This window comes from Crocuta crocuta, unplaced genomic scaffold (assembly GCF_008692635.1).
Source record: "Crocuta crocuta isolate KB4526 unplaced genomic scaffold, BGI_CrCroc_1.0 scaffold36, whole genome shotgun sequence".
Lineage (NCBI taxonomy): Eukaryota > Metazoa > Chordata > Mammalia > Carnivora > Hyaenidae > Crocuta > Crocuta crocuta.
The window spans coordinates 3,873,468-3,891,572 of record NW_027532203.1 but is presented as its reverse complement, the minus strand read 5'-3'; the positions used below and the strand labels follow the sequence as shown (position 1 = coordinate 3,891,572).

General features: G+C 44.4%; 1 protein-coding gene across 1 annotated transcript in view; it reads left to right on the top strand.

Annotated features, from left to right (window-relative positions):
• Nucleotides 1-7,575: 7,575 nt before the first annotated feature.
• The window catches only part of SERPINB11 (serpin family B member 11), a 68,603-nt gene continuing 58,073 nt past the window's right edge, over nt 7,576-18,105 (top strand). The window contains exons 1-2 of the mRNA XM_077777627.1: nt 7,576-7,713; nt 8,403-8,510. Of these exons, the coding sequence (XP_077633753.1) occupies nt 8,486-8,510 (25 nt within the window). The 5' untranslated portion in view covers nt 7,576-7,713; nt 8,403-8,485. The remainder of the gene's footprint in view (nt 7,714-8,402; nt 8,511-18,105) is intronic.

Below are 18,105 nucleotides of genomic sequence, written 5' to 3'. Positions count from 1 at the left end.
GAAATTTATAATTCAATGATTTTTGGTAAATTTCTATACTTATGCATCTGTCACCACAATCCAGTTTTATGGCATTTCCATCATCCTAATATGTTTTCCTTATGCCTCTTCTCACCCTCAATCAAGGGCAACTATTGGTTTTCTGTCTTTATAAAATTTTCATTGATATTTCATATAAATGGAACCATTAGACATGTAGATTTTTGCATCTGACTTCTTTCACTTAGCATAATATTTTCAAGGTTCCTCCAAGTTACGGCATAAATCAATACTTCATTGTTTTTCTGGCTGAGTAATATTCTATTACATGGATATTTCAGATTTTGTTTATCCATTCATCAACTGATGAACATTTATTTTGTTTCTACTTTTTGGCTACTATGAATAATAAAGCTATGAATATTTTGTACACGTTTTGTGTGGACATTTATTTCCATTTCTCTAAGGTACATACCTAAGAATGGGATTAATGGGTCATATGGTGCCTTCGTGTTTGTCATTTTGAGGAAGTACCAAATTGTTTTCCAGAGTGGCTGCAACCATTTTACAATGCCATAGCAGTGTAGGAGGGTACCAATTTCTACTCTTTGCCAATACTTTTTAATTTTGGCTGTCCTAGTGATTGTGAAGGAGTATCTGATAGTTTTATCAGACAGAGTCTAATGTACCAATATTATCTTTAAAGGATAATGCTTTTGGTGTATCTAGGAACTCTTTGCCTAATCCAAGTTTACAAAGATTTCCCCCTGTTTTCTTCTAGAAGTTTTACAGTTTTAATTCTTCTGTTTAAATCCATGGTCCATTTGTGTGTGTGTGTGTGTGTGTGTGTGTTAAGGTAAAAGTCTAGGTTATGATTTTTTTTGTATATGGGTATATAATTATCACAGCATCATTTATTAAAAAGAAAATCCTTTCTTTACTGAATTGTCTGGGTAGCTTTATCAAAATCAATTAACCATAAATACGAGGTCTCATTTCTGGGGTCTCAATTTTGTTCTGTTGATTTATATGCATATTGATATGACCATACTGCATTGTCTTGGTTACTATAACTTTGTAATAAATTTTGAAATCAGTGAGTGTAATTACTTTGTTCTTTTTCAGAACTGTTTTGATTAAATCAGGTCTTGTGATTTTTCATGTAAAATTTAGAATCAGTTTGTCAATTTATTTAAAAAACCTATTGGAATTTTGATAGGAATGACATTAAATCTGTGGACCAATTTGCTCAATATTCAGTTTTCCAATCCATGAATATCAAATGTCTCTCCATTTATTTAGTAATTTCATTTCTTTCAGCAATATTTTATAGATTTAAGCGTACAAATCTTTTTTTCATTGAATTTATTTTGATAATTTTTGATGCTATGGTGAATGGAATTATTTTAATTTGTATATCAAGTCATTATATTGTGTACCTAAAATATCTACACATTTATTAAAGATAAAATAAGAATAAAAAGAAGCGTGAAATAAGATGTTTAAAGGAATTTAAAAAGGGGGGAGCGTTAATGGGTGTTTTGAGTGATACTTTTTCTTTTTTTAATGTTTATTTTTGAGAGAGAGACAGAGAGAGACAAGTATGAGTGGGTGAGGGGCAGAGAAAGAGGGAGACACGGAATCTGAAGCAGGCTCCAGTAGCACAGAGCCTGATGTGGGGCTTGAAACCATGAACTGTGAGATTATGACCTGAGCCAAAGTCATATGCTTAACCAACTGAGCCACCCAGGTGTCCCTAAACTAAAGCTTATTTAGAATGCAAGGAAGCAAGAGAGGAGGTGATTCATCTGAGTTATGAGTAATAAGGCTTTAGAAAGTGCAGTGGCTCAAAATGCAAGTAGGGATGTTCTGATAAGAAAATAGGTATGACAGAGGTGTCACTAACCACAATGGCAATTCAGGATCTTAATTGGTGCTTGTCTACCAGCCACAGTTATAGAGCCTCCTCACTCCACACATCCTTGACCAAGTGTCCAGGATTCCTTTTTTTGGTTTTACAAGTGTCCTCAATGGAGCTGGGTATGTCTACAAGTGGATAGCCTTGGGAAAAAAAGCCAAGTGACACAGTTGAGCAACATCCTATCTGACAAACAGCAGAGGAGCTGCTCTTTAAGTTCTTTCTGGTGCCAATCTGGGTAAGGCTGCTAACCATTAGTATGAAGTAACCACAGTACTAAAGGCCCTTGAAAGGTAACATGATCTGGGCTTAGCCAATCATTGTTAACTCATCTTCCATCCACAGTAATCTGTGTAAGGGGTGGGAATGTGGCCTGGGACTTCTATAAAGATGGGAGGAGAGAAGCTCTCTTGAGAGTTACTAGCTGGAGTAAGATAATCTAGGTATTAACTCAAGTCAAACACTAGTCTTCTTGTGACATAGGAAGCTTTCCTTTATAGGGTAGAAGATGAGATCAGTATTGAAAACAAGTGATGTGAAAAAAAGAGATACCTATCATGTATCTATCTACTTACCTACCTACTTACCTACCCACCTACCTACCTATCATGTATCCATGGAGAGAGAACTTGATACACTCTGTTTCACCATTCCACCAAAAAACCCCAAAACAAAACAAAACAACTCTGAGTTTTGTTCCTGGGTGCCTGAAGAATACTAAGGAATATATAGCCTCCTTAGACAAAAGCTTGAAAGATAGCAGGGAAGTTGGGTACCCATGTTTTTGGGGATGCCTGAACTCCTAGTTTTGAGGGATTGATTAAAATTATTTTCATCTGCTGCAGATATTGGGTGTGCCAGTGGCACAGCTCACATACTGTAGGAGAAAAGAAATTTCTCAAGAAGAGAAAAATCTCAGAGTTAAATCTTAAAAAAGACTCCACTCAAGAATTGTTTTGCAAGTCAATCTTTTGCTTCTTGTTCTCAGAATGAATTGGATAATTCACATCTGCTTTAAAATAGGTATGTTGGCTAAGATTTCATTGGAAATATAATTGCAGTTTATCAAACTCTGTATAAGAATGCATTTACGGGGCTCCTGCGTGGCTCAGTGGGCTAAGCACTGACTTCGGTTCAGGTCATGATCTCTCAGTTCTGGGTTTGAGCTCCGTGTCAGGCTCTGTATTGACAGCTTAGAGCCTGGAACCTGCTTTGGATTCTCTCTCTCTGCCCTTCCCCTGCTTATGCTCTTTCTCTTTCAAAAATAAATATTTAAAAAAATTTAAAAAGAGCATGTTTACAAATAAACACAAACTCCTCAGAATGAGCCCGGAGCTGTATGCACAGGGAAAAAGACACATAAGATGACTGGAGTTTCAAATATTCTCTTACACAAGGCACTTCAGGACAATGTCATTTGGGCATCCACAGTGGTGGATCGCATTCACGGAAGTATTTGGGTGAAATGTAAACTACTGCCTATGTTACATTCTTTGGAAGCTACCTGCTTTTGAGGGAAGAGCAGAATGGCTGAAGGAGTGGGTCGATGTTGTGGATGCGTGGACTATGGGAAATCAAATGCTGCTGAATGAAGACTCAGGAGTCCAATGACCCAAATTTGATTCCCAGCTCGACCACTTACTACCTGTGCGACTTCCAGGAAGCCATGTAACCTTTTCTATTGCAATTTCCTCATTTGTAACATGGGGAGTTGACTCATTAAAATAATGCCCTATCTGTTTGTTGCAGAGATTAACTAAGATTGCTTACACAAAGTACTTAAGCAAATGCCTGGCACTTAAATGGTCAATAAATGTAAGCTGCTGCTTCTTCCTCCTTCTGTTTCTCTTGTTGCCTTGTTATTGTTCCTCATTGCTCCTCAATCGTCTACATTGTTATTGTTTATGGTAACTGAATGTTGCGATTCTACCAGTTTGTGTCCCAGGAGGCACAAGATGACCTATTCCATTTAATTAGGGCTTTGGAAGATACTGTTTTCTACATAAACTTTTTATTTGTAATAATTTTAGATTTAAAAAGTTGCAAAGATGGTACAGTGAGTTTCCATATACTCCTCTCCCTGGTCTATCATCTCACATGAGTATGGCTTGTTTGTCAAATCTAAGAAATCAATGTTGGTGCATCAGTCCCTGTGGCAGGCAGCATTCTAAGTAAGATTCCACCTGGTGTCCTAGTTAGTCAATCGAATATTAATGTAGGTGTTGGTGTGAAGGGATTTTGCAGAAGCGACTAAGAATCCAAATCAGTTGACTTTAGGGAAGGGAAATTACCAGGGTGGGCCTGGTCTAATCACGTGAACCTGGTCTGGAGCTCAGAGACCAGGGTGTCAGAGGCAAAGCCTGAGGGATTTGACAGGAGCAAAATTCTCTTGCTAACTTTGAACATGGAAGGTGGCGTGTGGCAAGACCCTGAGAGCCTTTCGGTGCTTACAGGGACTCCTAACTCACAGCTGGCAACTAAGTGGGAAACTCAGTCCTATAAGCGCAACAGATAAATTTGGCCAATGACCCAGGTGAAGCGTATTCTTCCTCAGACCTTCTAGAAAGGAGCACAGCCGAGCTGATACTCTGATTTCAGCTTTGCAAGTCACTGGGGTTAGGATTTAGTCCCATTGTGCCAGGACTTCTGATCCACAGAGCTGTGAGAGAATATATTTTTGGTACTTGATTATGAAGTAATAGAAAATTAACATAATCATTATTGGCTAAAATCCAGGTAAAGCCTGGACTGTTTCATTAATGTCCATTAGCTGTTCTAGAATCCAGTACAGGAAATAACAACACATTTAGTTGTTTTATCTCCACAGTCTCTTCTGATCTGTGACAGTTTCTCAACCTTTTCTTGTTTTCCATGACCTTGAAAGTTTTGAGGGGTACTGGTTGAGTATTTTGTATTTGGGGCTTGACTGACTTGTTTTCTCATGGTTAGACTGGGGTTCTGGGATTTTTGAAAGAATATCACAGAGGTGAAGTGCCTTCTCATTACATCATATGAGGGGGAACCTGACATGTATGTGACGTCACTGGGGATGTTAACCTTGATCCCCTCCTTCAGGTAGAGTCTGTCAGGCTTCTACACTATAAAGTTGCTATTTCCCCCCCTTTCATACTCTATACTCTTTGCAAGTAAGTCACTAAGTTCCATTTATCCTACTGGTAGTGGAAGGATTAAGCTCTATCTTCTGGAAGGAAGAGTATCTACTTATTTGGGATTTTTTTCAACAAGGAAGATTAAAAAACTTAAGTTAATCGAACTTATAGAGATGTAGCTTACATAAAATAATTCACCTATTTTAAGTGTAAAAAGGTGAGTTTTTATAAATGTATGTATTCGTGAAAACACCAAAACCAAGACGCAGGATTATTTCCATTATCTCTGCAAGTTTCTCTTGTTTTGCTTCCCAGTCAACCACCAGCCCAGCAACTGGTGATCTGCCTTCAATCATTTCAGGTACATTTGTCATTTCTAGGGTTTCATTCGAGTGGATTCAGATCGTATATTCTCTTTTTTGTGTGCTGCTTCTTTTGCTCAGCACTGTTTTTGAGATTCATCAATGTTGCTGAGGTATTGGTAGTTTGTTACTTTCTATTGACAAACACTATTCGATTATTTGCATCAACCACATCTTGTTTATTCACTTACCCACTGATGGGCTTTTGTGTTGCTTCCACACATAATGCTCCTATGCACATGTGCCTAAGTCTTTATGTAGACGTGTGTTTTCACTTTTCATTTAGGCATCGAGGAGTGGAACTGCTGGATCATACAGTATGTCTGAATTTCTAAGAAACTGCCAAAATGTTCCCCATGTTACACTCCCACCAGCAGTATATGAGCAGCCCAGTCGCACTGCGTTCTCACCGATGCTTGGGGTGGCCAGTCTTCTCCACTGCAGACATTCTAGTGGGTGTGCAGGTGTTCTCTCTTCTTTGGTAAAGTGTCTGTCCAAATCTTTTGCTCATTTCTATTATGTTGCCTTACAGTTATCAATTTCTAATTGCTTTTAATATATTCTGAATACAAAATCCACATCAAATATACGGATTGCTTTTCTTCCTTTGTTCTTTCATCCTGCCTGCCCAGGATCCAGTTGATTCTGCCTTGGGGAGGTGGTCCTGAGAGTGGTGGGTACCACCCTGTGCCTGAAGATCAGTTAAGGCCCAGGGCAGGGTAGAGGCGGCACGGCACTAAGCCCCTGGCATGTGGTGAGGCCAGGCTGGGGCCCGGAGGCGGCTGTGGGAGGCTGGGGCAGGTGCCCCAGCTGCTGGAGTGGGGGCACTGGCTGGGGCTGGGCTGGGGCTCGAGGGCTACGGACCCAAGGCGCACAGCATCCCAGGAAGCAGGGCGCAGGGTCACGTGACACACGTGACATGGAACATGACACAGAGAGACTCCGAGCCGTGACCGTACACGTGGATACAATGGTGGTTTCATAGAGACCACAGGGGACACATGGCACAACACGACACGTGGACTCGATGGCCACAGGGGGACTGACCCAGGCCACGGGGTGCAAGGATTGGGGGAAGGGGGCTTCTGGCTTGACTGCACAGCCGTCATGAGAGGAGGACGGCGGGGGCTGGGCCGGAGGTGCTCGGGGCAGCACCCTGCGCAGACCCTCTGGGGCTCAGTCTGCCTTGCACACTTACTCAAGCTGCTTGCACTTCATCACTGACGACCAACAGGCAGGCCACGTCCACGCTGGCCCTGCCCAGGCGGGGGCCCCCGGTAGAGTGCCTTGGGCCGCTCACCACGCACAGTCCGCAGGCGCGCTCGCACGCGGTTGAGGTTGTGAAGAGCCTAAGTAATGTCATTTTGAAATTAAGGCCTCCGTTAAGAGCAACCTCGGGCTGCACGTAGCCCCAGTTCCTCAGACTGCTCAAGGCTAAAGCCATCCTCGGGCCGCCCTCAGATCAGCTAATCAAAAAACATCCCTGTGGTCTGAGTCAAGCCTGGGAACTGTAGACAGTTATTCTGTACAAACCAGCCAATTTCTCACCGCTTGCCTGAACCCCACGTGGGCCCTCTGAGCTTACCTCATAATTGGTCATTTCCAAAGGATTCTCAAAAGTCATGATTGGGTCCCACCAAAAGTAACGAACACCTCACAGACACTGAATGGTCAAAGCTGTAATTGTAATTGGTGCTTATGTGATGCTGCTACACGTACTGTAACACCCCCGTCCCTTACTCCTGAAAAACCCTGTTCGCTATTGTTCTGGGCTTCACCCTGCTGCCACGACACCGGCAGGCGGGTGAGCCCCTGCTCGAGCTTGTAATAAAGACCCTTTTGTACTTGCATCGGTGTCGGCTCCTTGGAGGTCTCTGGGGACTCACCAATCGCGCACAACAGTTGCCTGCCCACAGGTCCTGCATCCGGGTCCTGATCACGCAGGGACGTGTTCTCGCGAGAGCGGGAGCGGCACGTGATCCCGCGCTCCGGGCTTCCGCAAGTTGACCTTCCCACGCCAGCCCAGCCGCACTGGGGTGGGTCTTGACCAAGCAGCAGGTGGCCCGGTGAGGCCCTGGCGCGTCCCCTTCAGCCCTTGTTTGCGCACGATCTCCGTGGCCCTGGTGGAAGCGTCCTCTGGAGCCGGGTGGGGACACCTCTGGTCGTGGGTGAACTTCGCGGTGAACGTCTCCAGGAGGCACCGGTCCAGTGGGGCCTCAGCCACAGAGCAGCCGCGAGTGCTGTTGCCAGGGCGCCGGCGCGCGGTTGCTAAGGGACGGAGCGGCCCGCAGCCTCGGGATGGCAGCCTGGGGCCCTACCGTGCCGCGCACTCCCAGAAGCCCAGGTAGGCCCCTGCGGGCCCTCTTGTGGCCGCGGCTGCCCCTTCACGTGCTGGGCGGCAGGGATCCCGCCCCCNGTTTTTCATGTGGACGTTCAGTTGTAACAGCATCATTTATTGAACAATAATATAACTGAACAATAGTGAGCAGGGTTTTTATGGGGTAAGGGACGGGGGTGTTACAGTCTTGAAAAGACTCTCCTTACCCTAGTAATTACTTACCTTGGAAACTTTGTGACATATGTATGTGTGGGCCTGTTTCTGGTTCCTCTGTTCTTTTCTTTTTTTTTTTTAAAGTTTATTTTTATTTATTCTGAGAGAGATAGAGCAAGTTTGGGGGGGGGGCACAGAGAAAGGGTCCCAAACTGGCTCTGTGCTGCCAGTGCAGAGCCCGGCGTGGGGTTCAAACCCGTGAAATGGTGAGAGCATGACCTGAGTCCAGGCTTAACCGACTGAGCCACCCAGGTGCCCCTGATTCCTCTGTTCTTCCACTGATCTCTATATATCCATCAGATGTCAGTACCTCCCCATCCTTGATAGGAGTCCTTGTCCTGAGGTTTAATTTGTCTAATAATAATAACATAGCCGCTCAAGACTTTCCTGTGACTGGTGTTGACATGGTGTATTTTTTCTATCTTTCGTTTAATCTAGATGTGTCCTTGTATTTAAAGTTTTTTTTTTTTTTTCTTTAACAGATATCGTATAATGGGATGTTGTGGTTATCTTATGGAGGTAGAATGGAGCCCCTGCCAAAAAAATTGGCTGGACATTGAGACTGATGATGCCAGGCATGCACGAAGAAGGTATGATGAGGTTTATTACTCAGATACTGAGGCCCCAGGTTTCAGTTACCGGAAGGGCTTTCTTGTGGTTCGGAGTTGGCCCTGGGTAGGCAAGTGCTCCCAGGTCAGGGCTGGCTTGGTTTGCACTTCCTGCATGTGCTGAGCGAGGGAGCTCTAGGGCTTTCTTGCCGCTGAGCCGGGATGTGGGTCAGAGGGAGGGAGCCTGGGACTTGAATGCTGTCAGTAGTCAGATATCAAACATGGAGCTGGACTGTGTGCCATCGGGTCTTGCTTTTTCTTGCAGTTTGACAATTTCTGCCCTTGAAATAGAGTGTTTAGATGATTAGTGTTTGCCGTAACTATGCCTGCGTTTGGATTTAAATCTACCACATCTGCCGTTTATTTTCTGCTTGTTTCATTTGTTGTTTTCTTTTTCTTTTCCTCACTTTTTTCTGATTGAGGACTTTTAGTATTACATTTTTAAAAAAGTGTTTGATAAGCTTGTTTTTTAAACAATATTTTTTTTAATGTTTATTTTTATTTTTGAAAGAGAGAGAGACAGAATGTGTGTGGGGCAGCAGCAGAGATACAGGGAGGCACAATCAGAAGCAGGCTCCAAGCTCTGAGCTGTCAACACAGAGCCGTACGGCAGGCTTGAACTCATGAACTGTGAGATCATGACCTGGGCCGAAGTTGGCTGCTTAACTAGCTGTGCCATCCAGGTGCCCCATAAACTAGTTTTTATTTTATTTTTAAGGGCTTATTTATTTATTTCGAGAGAGAGAGAGAGAGAGCTTGCACGCACAAGCAGGGGAGAGACAAAGAGAGGGAGAATCCCAAGCAGGCTGTGTTATGCCCGATTCGCGAGTCCCCAGAGACCACCAAGGAGCCGACACCGATGCAAGTACAAAAGGGTCTTTATTACAAGCTCGAGCAGGGGCTCACCTGTCTACCAGTGCAGTGGCAGCAGGGTGAAGCCCCGAACAATAGTGAGCAGGGTTTTTATGGGGTAAGGGACGGGGGTGTTACAGTGCACACGTTGTACGTATAGCATCATCACATAAGCACCAATCATAATTGTACAGAACCCATGGTAACAGTTTTGGCCATTCACTATCTGTGAGGTGTCCGTTACTTTTGGTGGGACCTTTCTACCTGTCCTGAGTTCTGGGGTCTATAAGCACAGTGTAATTTCCAATCAGTCCCCAGGGTTGTGGCTAGGCTCTGACTTCACTTGGACACAAAAAGCCTGTCCATTATCTGACCCTATCATCTGAGGAAATCTGTACCTTGGTAGGATGTCTTCTGGCAGCTTCTTTGCCACCACCTGTGCAGTCTCGTGTTTGGTGGGATATGCTTCAGTCCATCCTGAAAAAGTGTCTGCAAAGACCAGTAAGTGCCTGTAGCCATACCTGCCGGGTTTCACCTCAGTGAAGTCAGTTTCCCAGTAGGCCCCTGGGCGTCTTTCTCTTAGACGGATTCCAAGATTATGAGGGTTTCGGGTAGTGTTGGTTGACAGGCTCTGCGTTTGCTGACAATTTGTTCAGTTTTGGAGTTGGCATCTTTAAGGTTACCCTGGGCTCGGGGAGGGGCACCATCCCCTCTAGTCACTGTCTTCTCCCATAACTAGGATGGGGGCCTTAGGTCTCGGTTTCTTGTTGGAACAATCCTTGACCCAGTGCCTCTCTTCTCTGCAATAGGCATACTGATTGTGGCCCACGTGGGGTCTTTTCCCATCCTGTTTGGTTTCTTCCTTACCGTGTTCTTGGAAGGCCAGTTGCTTGAGATGGTGTCTTCAGTCGTCTGGATCTGCTGTGGCAGCCAGCAGTATCTTTGCCAGGTCCCGGTTCGGTCTCTTTTCAGTCCTAATTTGCTGATCTTCTGCACTTTCCCTATTATTATATATTCTCTCTGTCATGACCATTAAATCTTGGAGACTCTTTTCTCCAAGTCTTTCTAACTTTTGAAGCTTGCGGCAGATACCGGGAGCCGCTTGGTTAATGAAAGCCATCGCCACTGCCGATTTACTGGATTCGGCTTCCGGATCCATGGGAGTGTACTGGCAAAATGCTTCTATTATCCTTTCGAGGAAGGATGTGGGGCTTTCCTCAGAACCCTGACTAACATAAGCCTTGGCCATATTAGTGGGCTTGCGAGCTGCAGCCCTGAGACCTGCCAGTAGAGGCTGGCGGTACCCTAGGAGGCGCTCCCTACCTTCTGCTGTGTTGTAGTCCCAGTCTGGGCGGGTGAGGGAGAAGTGTGCGTCAGTATGCGCCTGGTCCGTTGTGGGGACCCCAGTGGGGCCAAGAACTACTTTCATGGCCTCACTTTGTATGCGTTCTCGTCCCTCAGTGGTGAAGAGAACTGCTGACAATCATCCCAGATGGGCTGATGAGTAAAAAGGACAGTTTCTAACAAATTAATAAGGGATCTAGGATTCTCAGAAAAGGGAGTATTCTGAGATCGCCAGTTACAGAGATCACTAGTGGCGAATGGCCAATAGTGGTGTGGCTGATTGCCTTGGGCATCGGGGGGGCCTGTGGTCCTCAGGGGGAGGGCAGTGGAGTCGGGGCCTTCTGGGGTCGCACCCGTTTCTCAGAAGTAACTAAAACAGGGGCCAATGCAGAGGAGGGCGGCACCTGGGGAGGTAAAAAAATGTTTAAGCCACGGACGGGGATCATCCATCGAGTCGGCCCAGACTACAATGTATGGAACCTGGTTCGGGTGGCCCGTGCGGAGCCGAGAGACCTGCTGTTCTACTCTGCAGATGGTATCCTGGTTAAAAGTTCCCTGCAGAGGCCAACCGACGTTCAGGCTTGGCCATTCTGAGGTGCAAAGAGTCTGAAACTTTCCCTTTTTAATTTTTACGGAGAGATTGTGCGTTTGAGCTCTAACTTCCTTGAAATGAGCAAGCAACAGATCTAGGGGCGTAGAGGGTGTCTATCCCATCTCATCAGTCTCAGTCGCCCAGTAATAAAAGTCCAGCAGACACAACTGACAGCCACAGATACACAGAGAGACAGATAACAAAGTTCGCCGCGCACAGACACACACAGAGACAGATAACAAAGTTCGCCGCGCACAGACACACACAGAGACAGATAACAAAGTTCGCCGCGCACAGACACACAGAGAGACAGATAACAAAGTTCGCTGCGTGGGGAAATGACACTGAAACTGGGGCGGCGGCGCTGCACACAGACACACACAGAGACAGATAACAAAGTTTGCCGCGCACAGACACACATACAGAGAGGCAGATAACAAAGTTTGCTGTGGAAAAAAAAAACTGAAACTGGGACGAAGGCTTTCGGTTGGATCGTGGACACAACCTGCCTTGTCCCTCTGAGCCAATACAGAATACAGGTTAGGGGCAGTCCGCTGGACGCTTCTTCCCCTCCGATACAGAAGGAGCCTGGGACGTCTTCCAGGTCTCCCGCGACCACGGCTCCCAGCGCGTCCGCCTTGACCACCTTTGGTCGCCTACTACAGATTTGTCTTGAGACCAGAGTTACACAGATAAACACAACAGAAAGAGATTCTTAACAGCTGGATGACCCTCCGGTTCGGGGGTCCTGGGGCTCCTGGGGCATCCCGGATGGGCCCCCAATGTTATGTCTGATTGGCAAGTCCCCAGAGACCACCAAGGAGCCGACACCGATGCAAGTACAAAAGGGTCTTCATTACAAGCTCGAGCAGGGCTCAACTGTCTACCAGTGCAGCAGCAGCAGGGTGAAGCCCCGAACAATAGCAAGCAGGGTTTTTATGGGGTAAGGGACAGGGGTGTTACAGTGCACACGTTGTATGTATAGCATCATCACATAAGCACCAATCATAATTGTACAGAACCCATGGTAACAGTTTTGACCATTCAGTATCTGTGAGGCGTCCGTTACTTTTGGTGGGACCCAATCATGACCTTTGAGAATCCTTTGAAAATGACCAATTATGAGGTGAGCTCAAAGGGCCTACGTGGGGTTTAGGCAAGCAGTGAGTGATTTGCTAGTTTGTACAAAGTAACTATCTATAGTCCCCAGCCCCTGACTCAGACTATAGGAATGTTACTCCTATATTTCTTAGCTTCTTTTGATTGGCTGACCTGAGGGTGGTCCGAGGGCGGCTTCAGCCTTGAGCTATCTGAGGCTTTTCCTGGAACTGGGGCTACATGCAGCCCGAGGTTACTCTTAATGGAGGCCAACGTTACTTAGGCTCCTCAGCTGCACACTGTCAGCGCAGAGCCAGACACGGGACTCACACCCATCAACCTTGAGATCATGACCTGAGCTGAAACGAGTCGGTACTCAACTGACTGAGCCATCCAGGCCCACTTTTAGTATTACATTTTATCTCCATCATTGACTTACTAATGGTTGCTTTAGAATCTACACTATGCATACTTAACCCTACACTGACCATCTTCAGGAACTATACCACCTCATTGTTAATGTGCCAACTTTCAGAGTGTGCTTCCATTTTGTGCTCTCCTCCGTTTTGCTATTCTAGTGATAGATTTTATTGCTGTTTCTTGTAAACCCTGAAATAGATTGCTGTTGTTTTTGCTTTAAGCAGTCAATTATCTTATAAAAATGAGCAAAAATGTCTTTTCTATTTACTCACAGTTTACCATTTTGGTCACTCTTCAGTACTTTCTGTAGATCTGAGTTTCTATTGGTATCATTTTCTTTACTGCTTAATGAATTCTGTGGGTGAATTCAAGTGGCTCTTTGGCTAGAAGTACGGAGGTGACTGGACTCCTTAGAGTACATATGATGGACCCGTGGGGATGTAAAATTGGATTTTCCTTGCCTTGCTTGAGACTCCAGGTTCACAGATAGAACCATAAAATAGCAAGCAAACAAAATTTTTTAAACCTTGGCTGTTCCGTAGTGTAGCGATCAGCCACACATGGCTTACATTACATTTAAATTAAAGTAAAAAAAAAAATCAGTTTCTGTATTTATTTCCATTATTTATTGGTGCATAAAAATTACACCAAAATGTGTGAGCTGAAAATAGTAAATGTTTCTGATCTGATTTTTCCTGTGGGTTAAGAATCTGGGTAGAGCTTAGCATCAGAAGCTATATAAGGAAACAGAACGTCCTTTCTTTAAAGTTAAAATTATCTCACATGTTTTCTTTTAGTGCCCCATGGCAAGATTCTGGTGGCATGAAGCATACTCTTAGTGATTGTGGGAAGTGTTGGGGAGATACACTTCAAAACTAAAGTGTTCTTCCAACCCAGAAATTCTCTTGACAAAGGGAGAAAAAGAAAACACATTTATTATTGAATAAGCATTAAACCAGAATGTGACGGGTATCACAGGCCATTCGCTAGGAGACTGCAAAGGCAGAAGGCAATCACATCCTGTTATAGAGCCAAGCAGATGTAACCTGTAACATACATGTTCTGAAACAATAAACAATAACTGGTCCTCAAGTAAGAGGACTTGATAGCACCCTGTGTCACATGCAGTTCACCCTAGATTCATCCGGGACTTGAGGTGACCATTTGTGTTAGCTACCTGGCTTTATCCAGAGGAAAAACAGACTTCTATCTTTAGGGTAGGAGGTAGTTTTTGAAACCTGGCCCTCTGACTTAGGTGCCTACCCTTCTACAAAACTGGGAGAGGGGCTGCTGGCTCCCATGGAGGTTACATTTCCAAGACCTGGTCCTTGAGAAAAGGCTTTCCTCATGCCATGAAGCTGACAGAAGACTAAGTCTTCAAAAGGGTGTATACACATTTCAAAGAGGAGAAAGTGCTTAGAATTACACATTTTGTAGAGTAAATGATGAGAAAAAGGAGAGGAGGGGAATCTCATATTCAATGGGAAGAGTTAAGCCTCTTGTTTTTAATTTGTTTTATTAAATGTTTTTTTAAATATTTATTTTCGAGAGAGAGAGAGACAGAGCAAGAGTGAGGGAGGTGCAGAGAGAGGGGGAGACACAGAATCCGAAGTAGGATCCAGGCTCTGATCTGTCAGCACAGAGCTCAAAGTGGGGCTTGAACTTGTGAACCAGAAGATCATGACCTGAGCTGAAGTTGGATGCTTAACCGACTGACTGAACCACCCAGGAGCCCTAATTTTTAATTTGTATTTGCCCTTACAGTTGTTGCCTTGACCTTGTGTTTTTCCATTTACTGTTAGGACAGTTAGTCACAGTCTAGTTATTACAGCTGTCGTATCTCACTCAAAAATTTAGGTAAGACAGTGTGGTCATAAATATACTTTCAACTCTCTTTCTCTTTGAAACATTACATTGTTTTCTTTATTATCATTGTGTTTACTGTCTTAACTGGTAGTACCAGATTTTTGGAAATCAAGCCAGCTAGCCCACTTATTAGAGTTATAGAGTGTAGAAAATGGTGAATCCTGTGGACAGTAGATTCATTGCAGAGTATTTTATTTCACGTGAGTCATGCCTTATTAAACCAAACCATGGCCATTTTGCTTGTAGCCACCCTATTAGAATATAAGGTACTGTTTCATCAGTTCTGAAGTGTTACTGGATTCCGGGTAGAGCAGCACTTCTCTCCCGGCTGCTTTATGTGTCTGCATCAGTTTTTGGAAGGGAGCGTTCCAGGGCACCGGGATGTGTAGGAAGCCCATCAAGGGTGTTTAGAAGATCTGGCTCGCTAGGCTCACATGGACTAATCCCCTGGGTTTTATAAATATTCCCTTATGGGGGCACCTAGGTGGCTCAGTCAGTTAAATGTCCAACTTAGCTCAGGTCATGATCTTACGGTTCATGGGTTTGAGCCCTGCATTGGGTTTTGTGCTGACAGCTCAGAGCCTGGAGCCTGCTTCAGATTCTGTGTCTCCCTCTTTCTCTGCCCCTCCCCTGCCCACACTCTGTCTCTCTCTGTCTCAAAAAAAAAAAAAAACTAAAAAAATATTAAAAAGCATTCCCGTATGATTCTATATTCATGATGCATCCTGCATCCCCAAGCCGATTGTAGTCCATTGCCACACTGGAAGCCTGTCACGGCGGGATGAGTCAGTGGAATGACTGGTTCTGAGTGGTGTCAGCATGCGTTGCCTTCCAGGCCATAGATGTGCCACTCTTGGAACGGGCATACACATCGCCTCCCAGGCGAAAATGCAGACAGTGCTCTGTCATCATGTTTTGTTAGGTAAAAAATACAGGTCAAAGAGTCCTTCTTAGGGAGAAAACAATTACATTATTAGTCTCAAGTGAAATATGAATCATCTTATTTTGAATTATGTGTGTGCTGGTCTCCACCCATTTGGGTAGACAGTGATCAGGTANTTCCCGTATGATTCTATATTCATGATGCATCCTGCATCCCCAAGCCGATTGTAGTCCATTGCCACACTGGAAGCCTGTCACGGCGGGATGAGTCAGTGGAATGACTGGTTCTGAGTGGTGTCAGCATGCGTTGCCTTCCAGGCCATAGATGTGCCACTCTTGGAACGGGCATACACATCGCCTCCCAGGCGAAAATGCAGACAGTGCTCTGTCATCATGTGCAGTTTCTCTTCAGTCTGACCGCTAAAAAAATGTACTGAAAATGCAAGCTACTATTTTTCTTAAAGTTATTGTTAGGTAAAAATACAGGTCAAAGAGTCCTTCTTAGGGAGAAAACAATTACATTATTAGTCTCAAGTGAAATATGAATCATCTTATTTTGAATTATGTGTGTGCTGGTCTCCACCCATTTGGGTAGACAGTGATCAGGTACAGAAACAATAGCAGTCTTAGATGTTCAGATTCTAGAAGGCCAGGGCCTGGCCCTGGGTTTCTTCACTCTGGGACAGCCCTGTCCTCTGGGCAGTCACACACACATAGCCACCTGGGAGGGGAGAACCCTCGGGGAGTTCTGGTCTATTCTATCTATTGTAAAATGTCTTCCTAAATTGTTGAATTTGCCTTTTTTTTTTATGGGATCCTTAGGTTTTTCAGATATTAAGTTTTCTGATTGCCCACCAGCTATTTTCTGATTGATCTCAGGTACTTACATGTAATATCCTGGATTCATACTGCTAGTCTAGTTCCAGGCCTTGAACTCTGCCTTGATCACTAACATTAGGATATTTTCCCAAATTTTGGCCTGCTTGTGTTTTGAGTTAAGTTCCCTTATTCTGGCCTTCAGGATGCTTGGCTTACTTATTTATTTTTTGGTCACCCTGTTATATATGGGAAGGCACTGCCTGATCTAGCGTGGCACACTGTAGGGACAGAATAATTGTTGGTCGAATGGCCTACACTATACTCCACATGGTGAGGCAGATAGCACATTTTTCAGATGTTTATTATGTCTTTTATAGTACAAATAGAAATGAGTTTTTACAGCACAAATGATAAGCTCCTGAGTGGCTTCAGGGGAGTACTCAGTCATTCATTGATTTGTCACATAGTGGCTGACCACCTCTGCATGCTCCGGGTATAATGGTGTAAATACTAGGACAGACTCCCTTTTCTGACGGAGTCAGTAGGACTCTACATTGAGGGTTTTCCCTAGAAAAGGACAATATCGTCTCATAAGGGACGATATTTATAAACAGAAATAGTTTGTGGCTTAGCTTTCGTCTTTGACTATTGTGCAAAGTGTATCAAAATCTGAACAAAAATAGCTTGAAATGCCATATGTTATCCAATGACATTTAACGGAAAATTATCTGGAAGTGAATTTTCCCATTAAACTTCTTCAAATTTCAAATTTCAAGTTAAATGTAGTCATTTTTTAACATCTTGATGACCAGTGAAGGCAACTTGGTAGATCACAGATCACAGAATTTCATTTTTTAATTTGCACTCTGATGATGCTTCTTGCTCCATATGACAGGAACCCTGGCTTGTCATTAAGAACGGTTAATGTCTATGAAGACACTGAGAATTGGCCCACAGTTGGTAAGAATGAGGTTGCTCTTAATTAAAAACACATTTAGTTAAGAAGCTTTTTCCACTCAAGTCCTTCCAGAAGTAATAGTAATTATGTGTGTTTTGTGCAATTCTCTTCCTCCTCCTCCTCAGCCCACTTTAATGAGGCATAATTTACATGAAACAAAATGCATGCACTGTAAGTGTGCACATCATTGATTCTTTTTTTAATTTTTATTTTTAAATGTTTTTATTTATTTTTGAGAGAGAGAGACAACGTGAGCAGGGGAGGGTCAGAGAGAGAGGGAGTCACAGAATCTGAAAACAGGCTCCAGGCTCTGAGCTAGCTGTCAGCACAGAGCCTGATACAGGGCTCGAACCCGCGAACTGTGAGATCATGACCTGAGCCAAAGTCAGATGCTTAACCGATTGAGCCACCCAGGCGCCCCTGCACATCAGTGCTTCTTGAAAATACAGACTCCTGCATAACCACCAGCTCATCAAGTTGTAGAGCATTCCTCCCACCAGAAATTTCCCTTGGACTCTCTTACCATCAGGATCCTCCCCAGCTCCAGCCCCAGGACACCGCTGGTCAGCTTTTCAGTCACCACGGGTTGAGCTTTGTAGATGTGGAAATACATCTATTCTGTGTTCTCTCTGTCCCGTTGCTTTTGCTCAGCATGGTGTGTGAGGTTCATCCTGCTGTGGGAGTCGATGGTTTCTTCCTGCCTATTACTGAGCACACTTCCGTTGTTTGTCCATTCACCTGCTCAT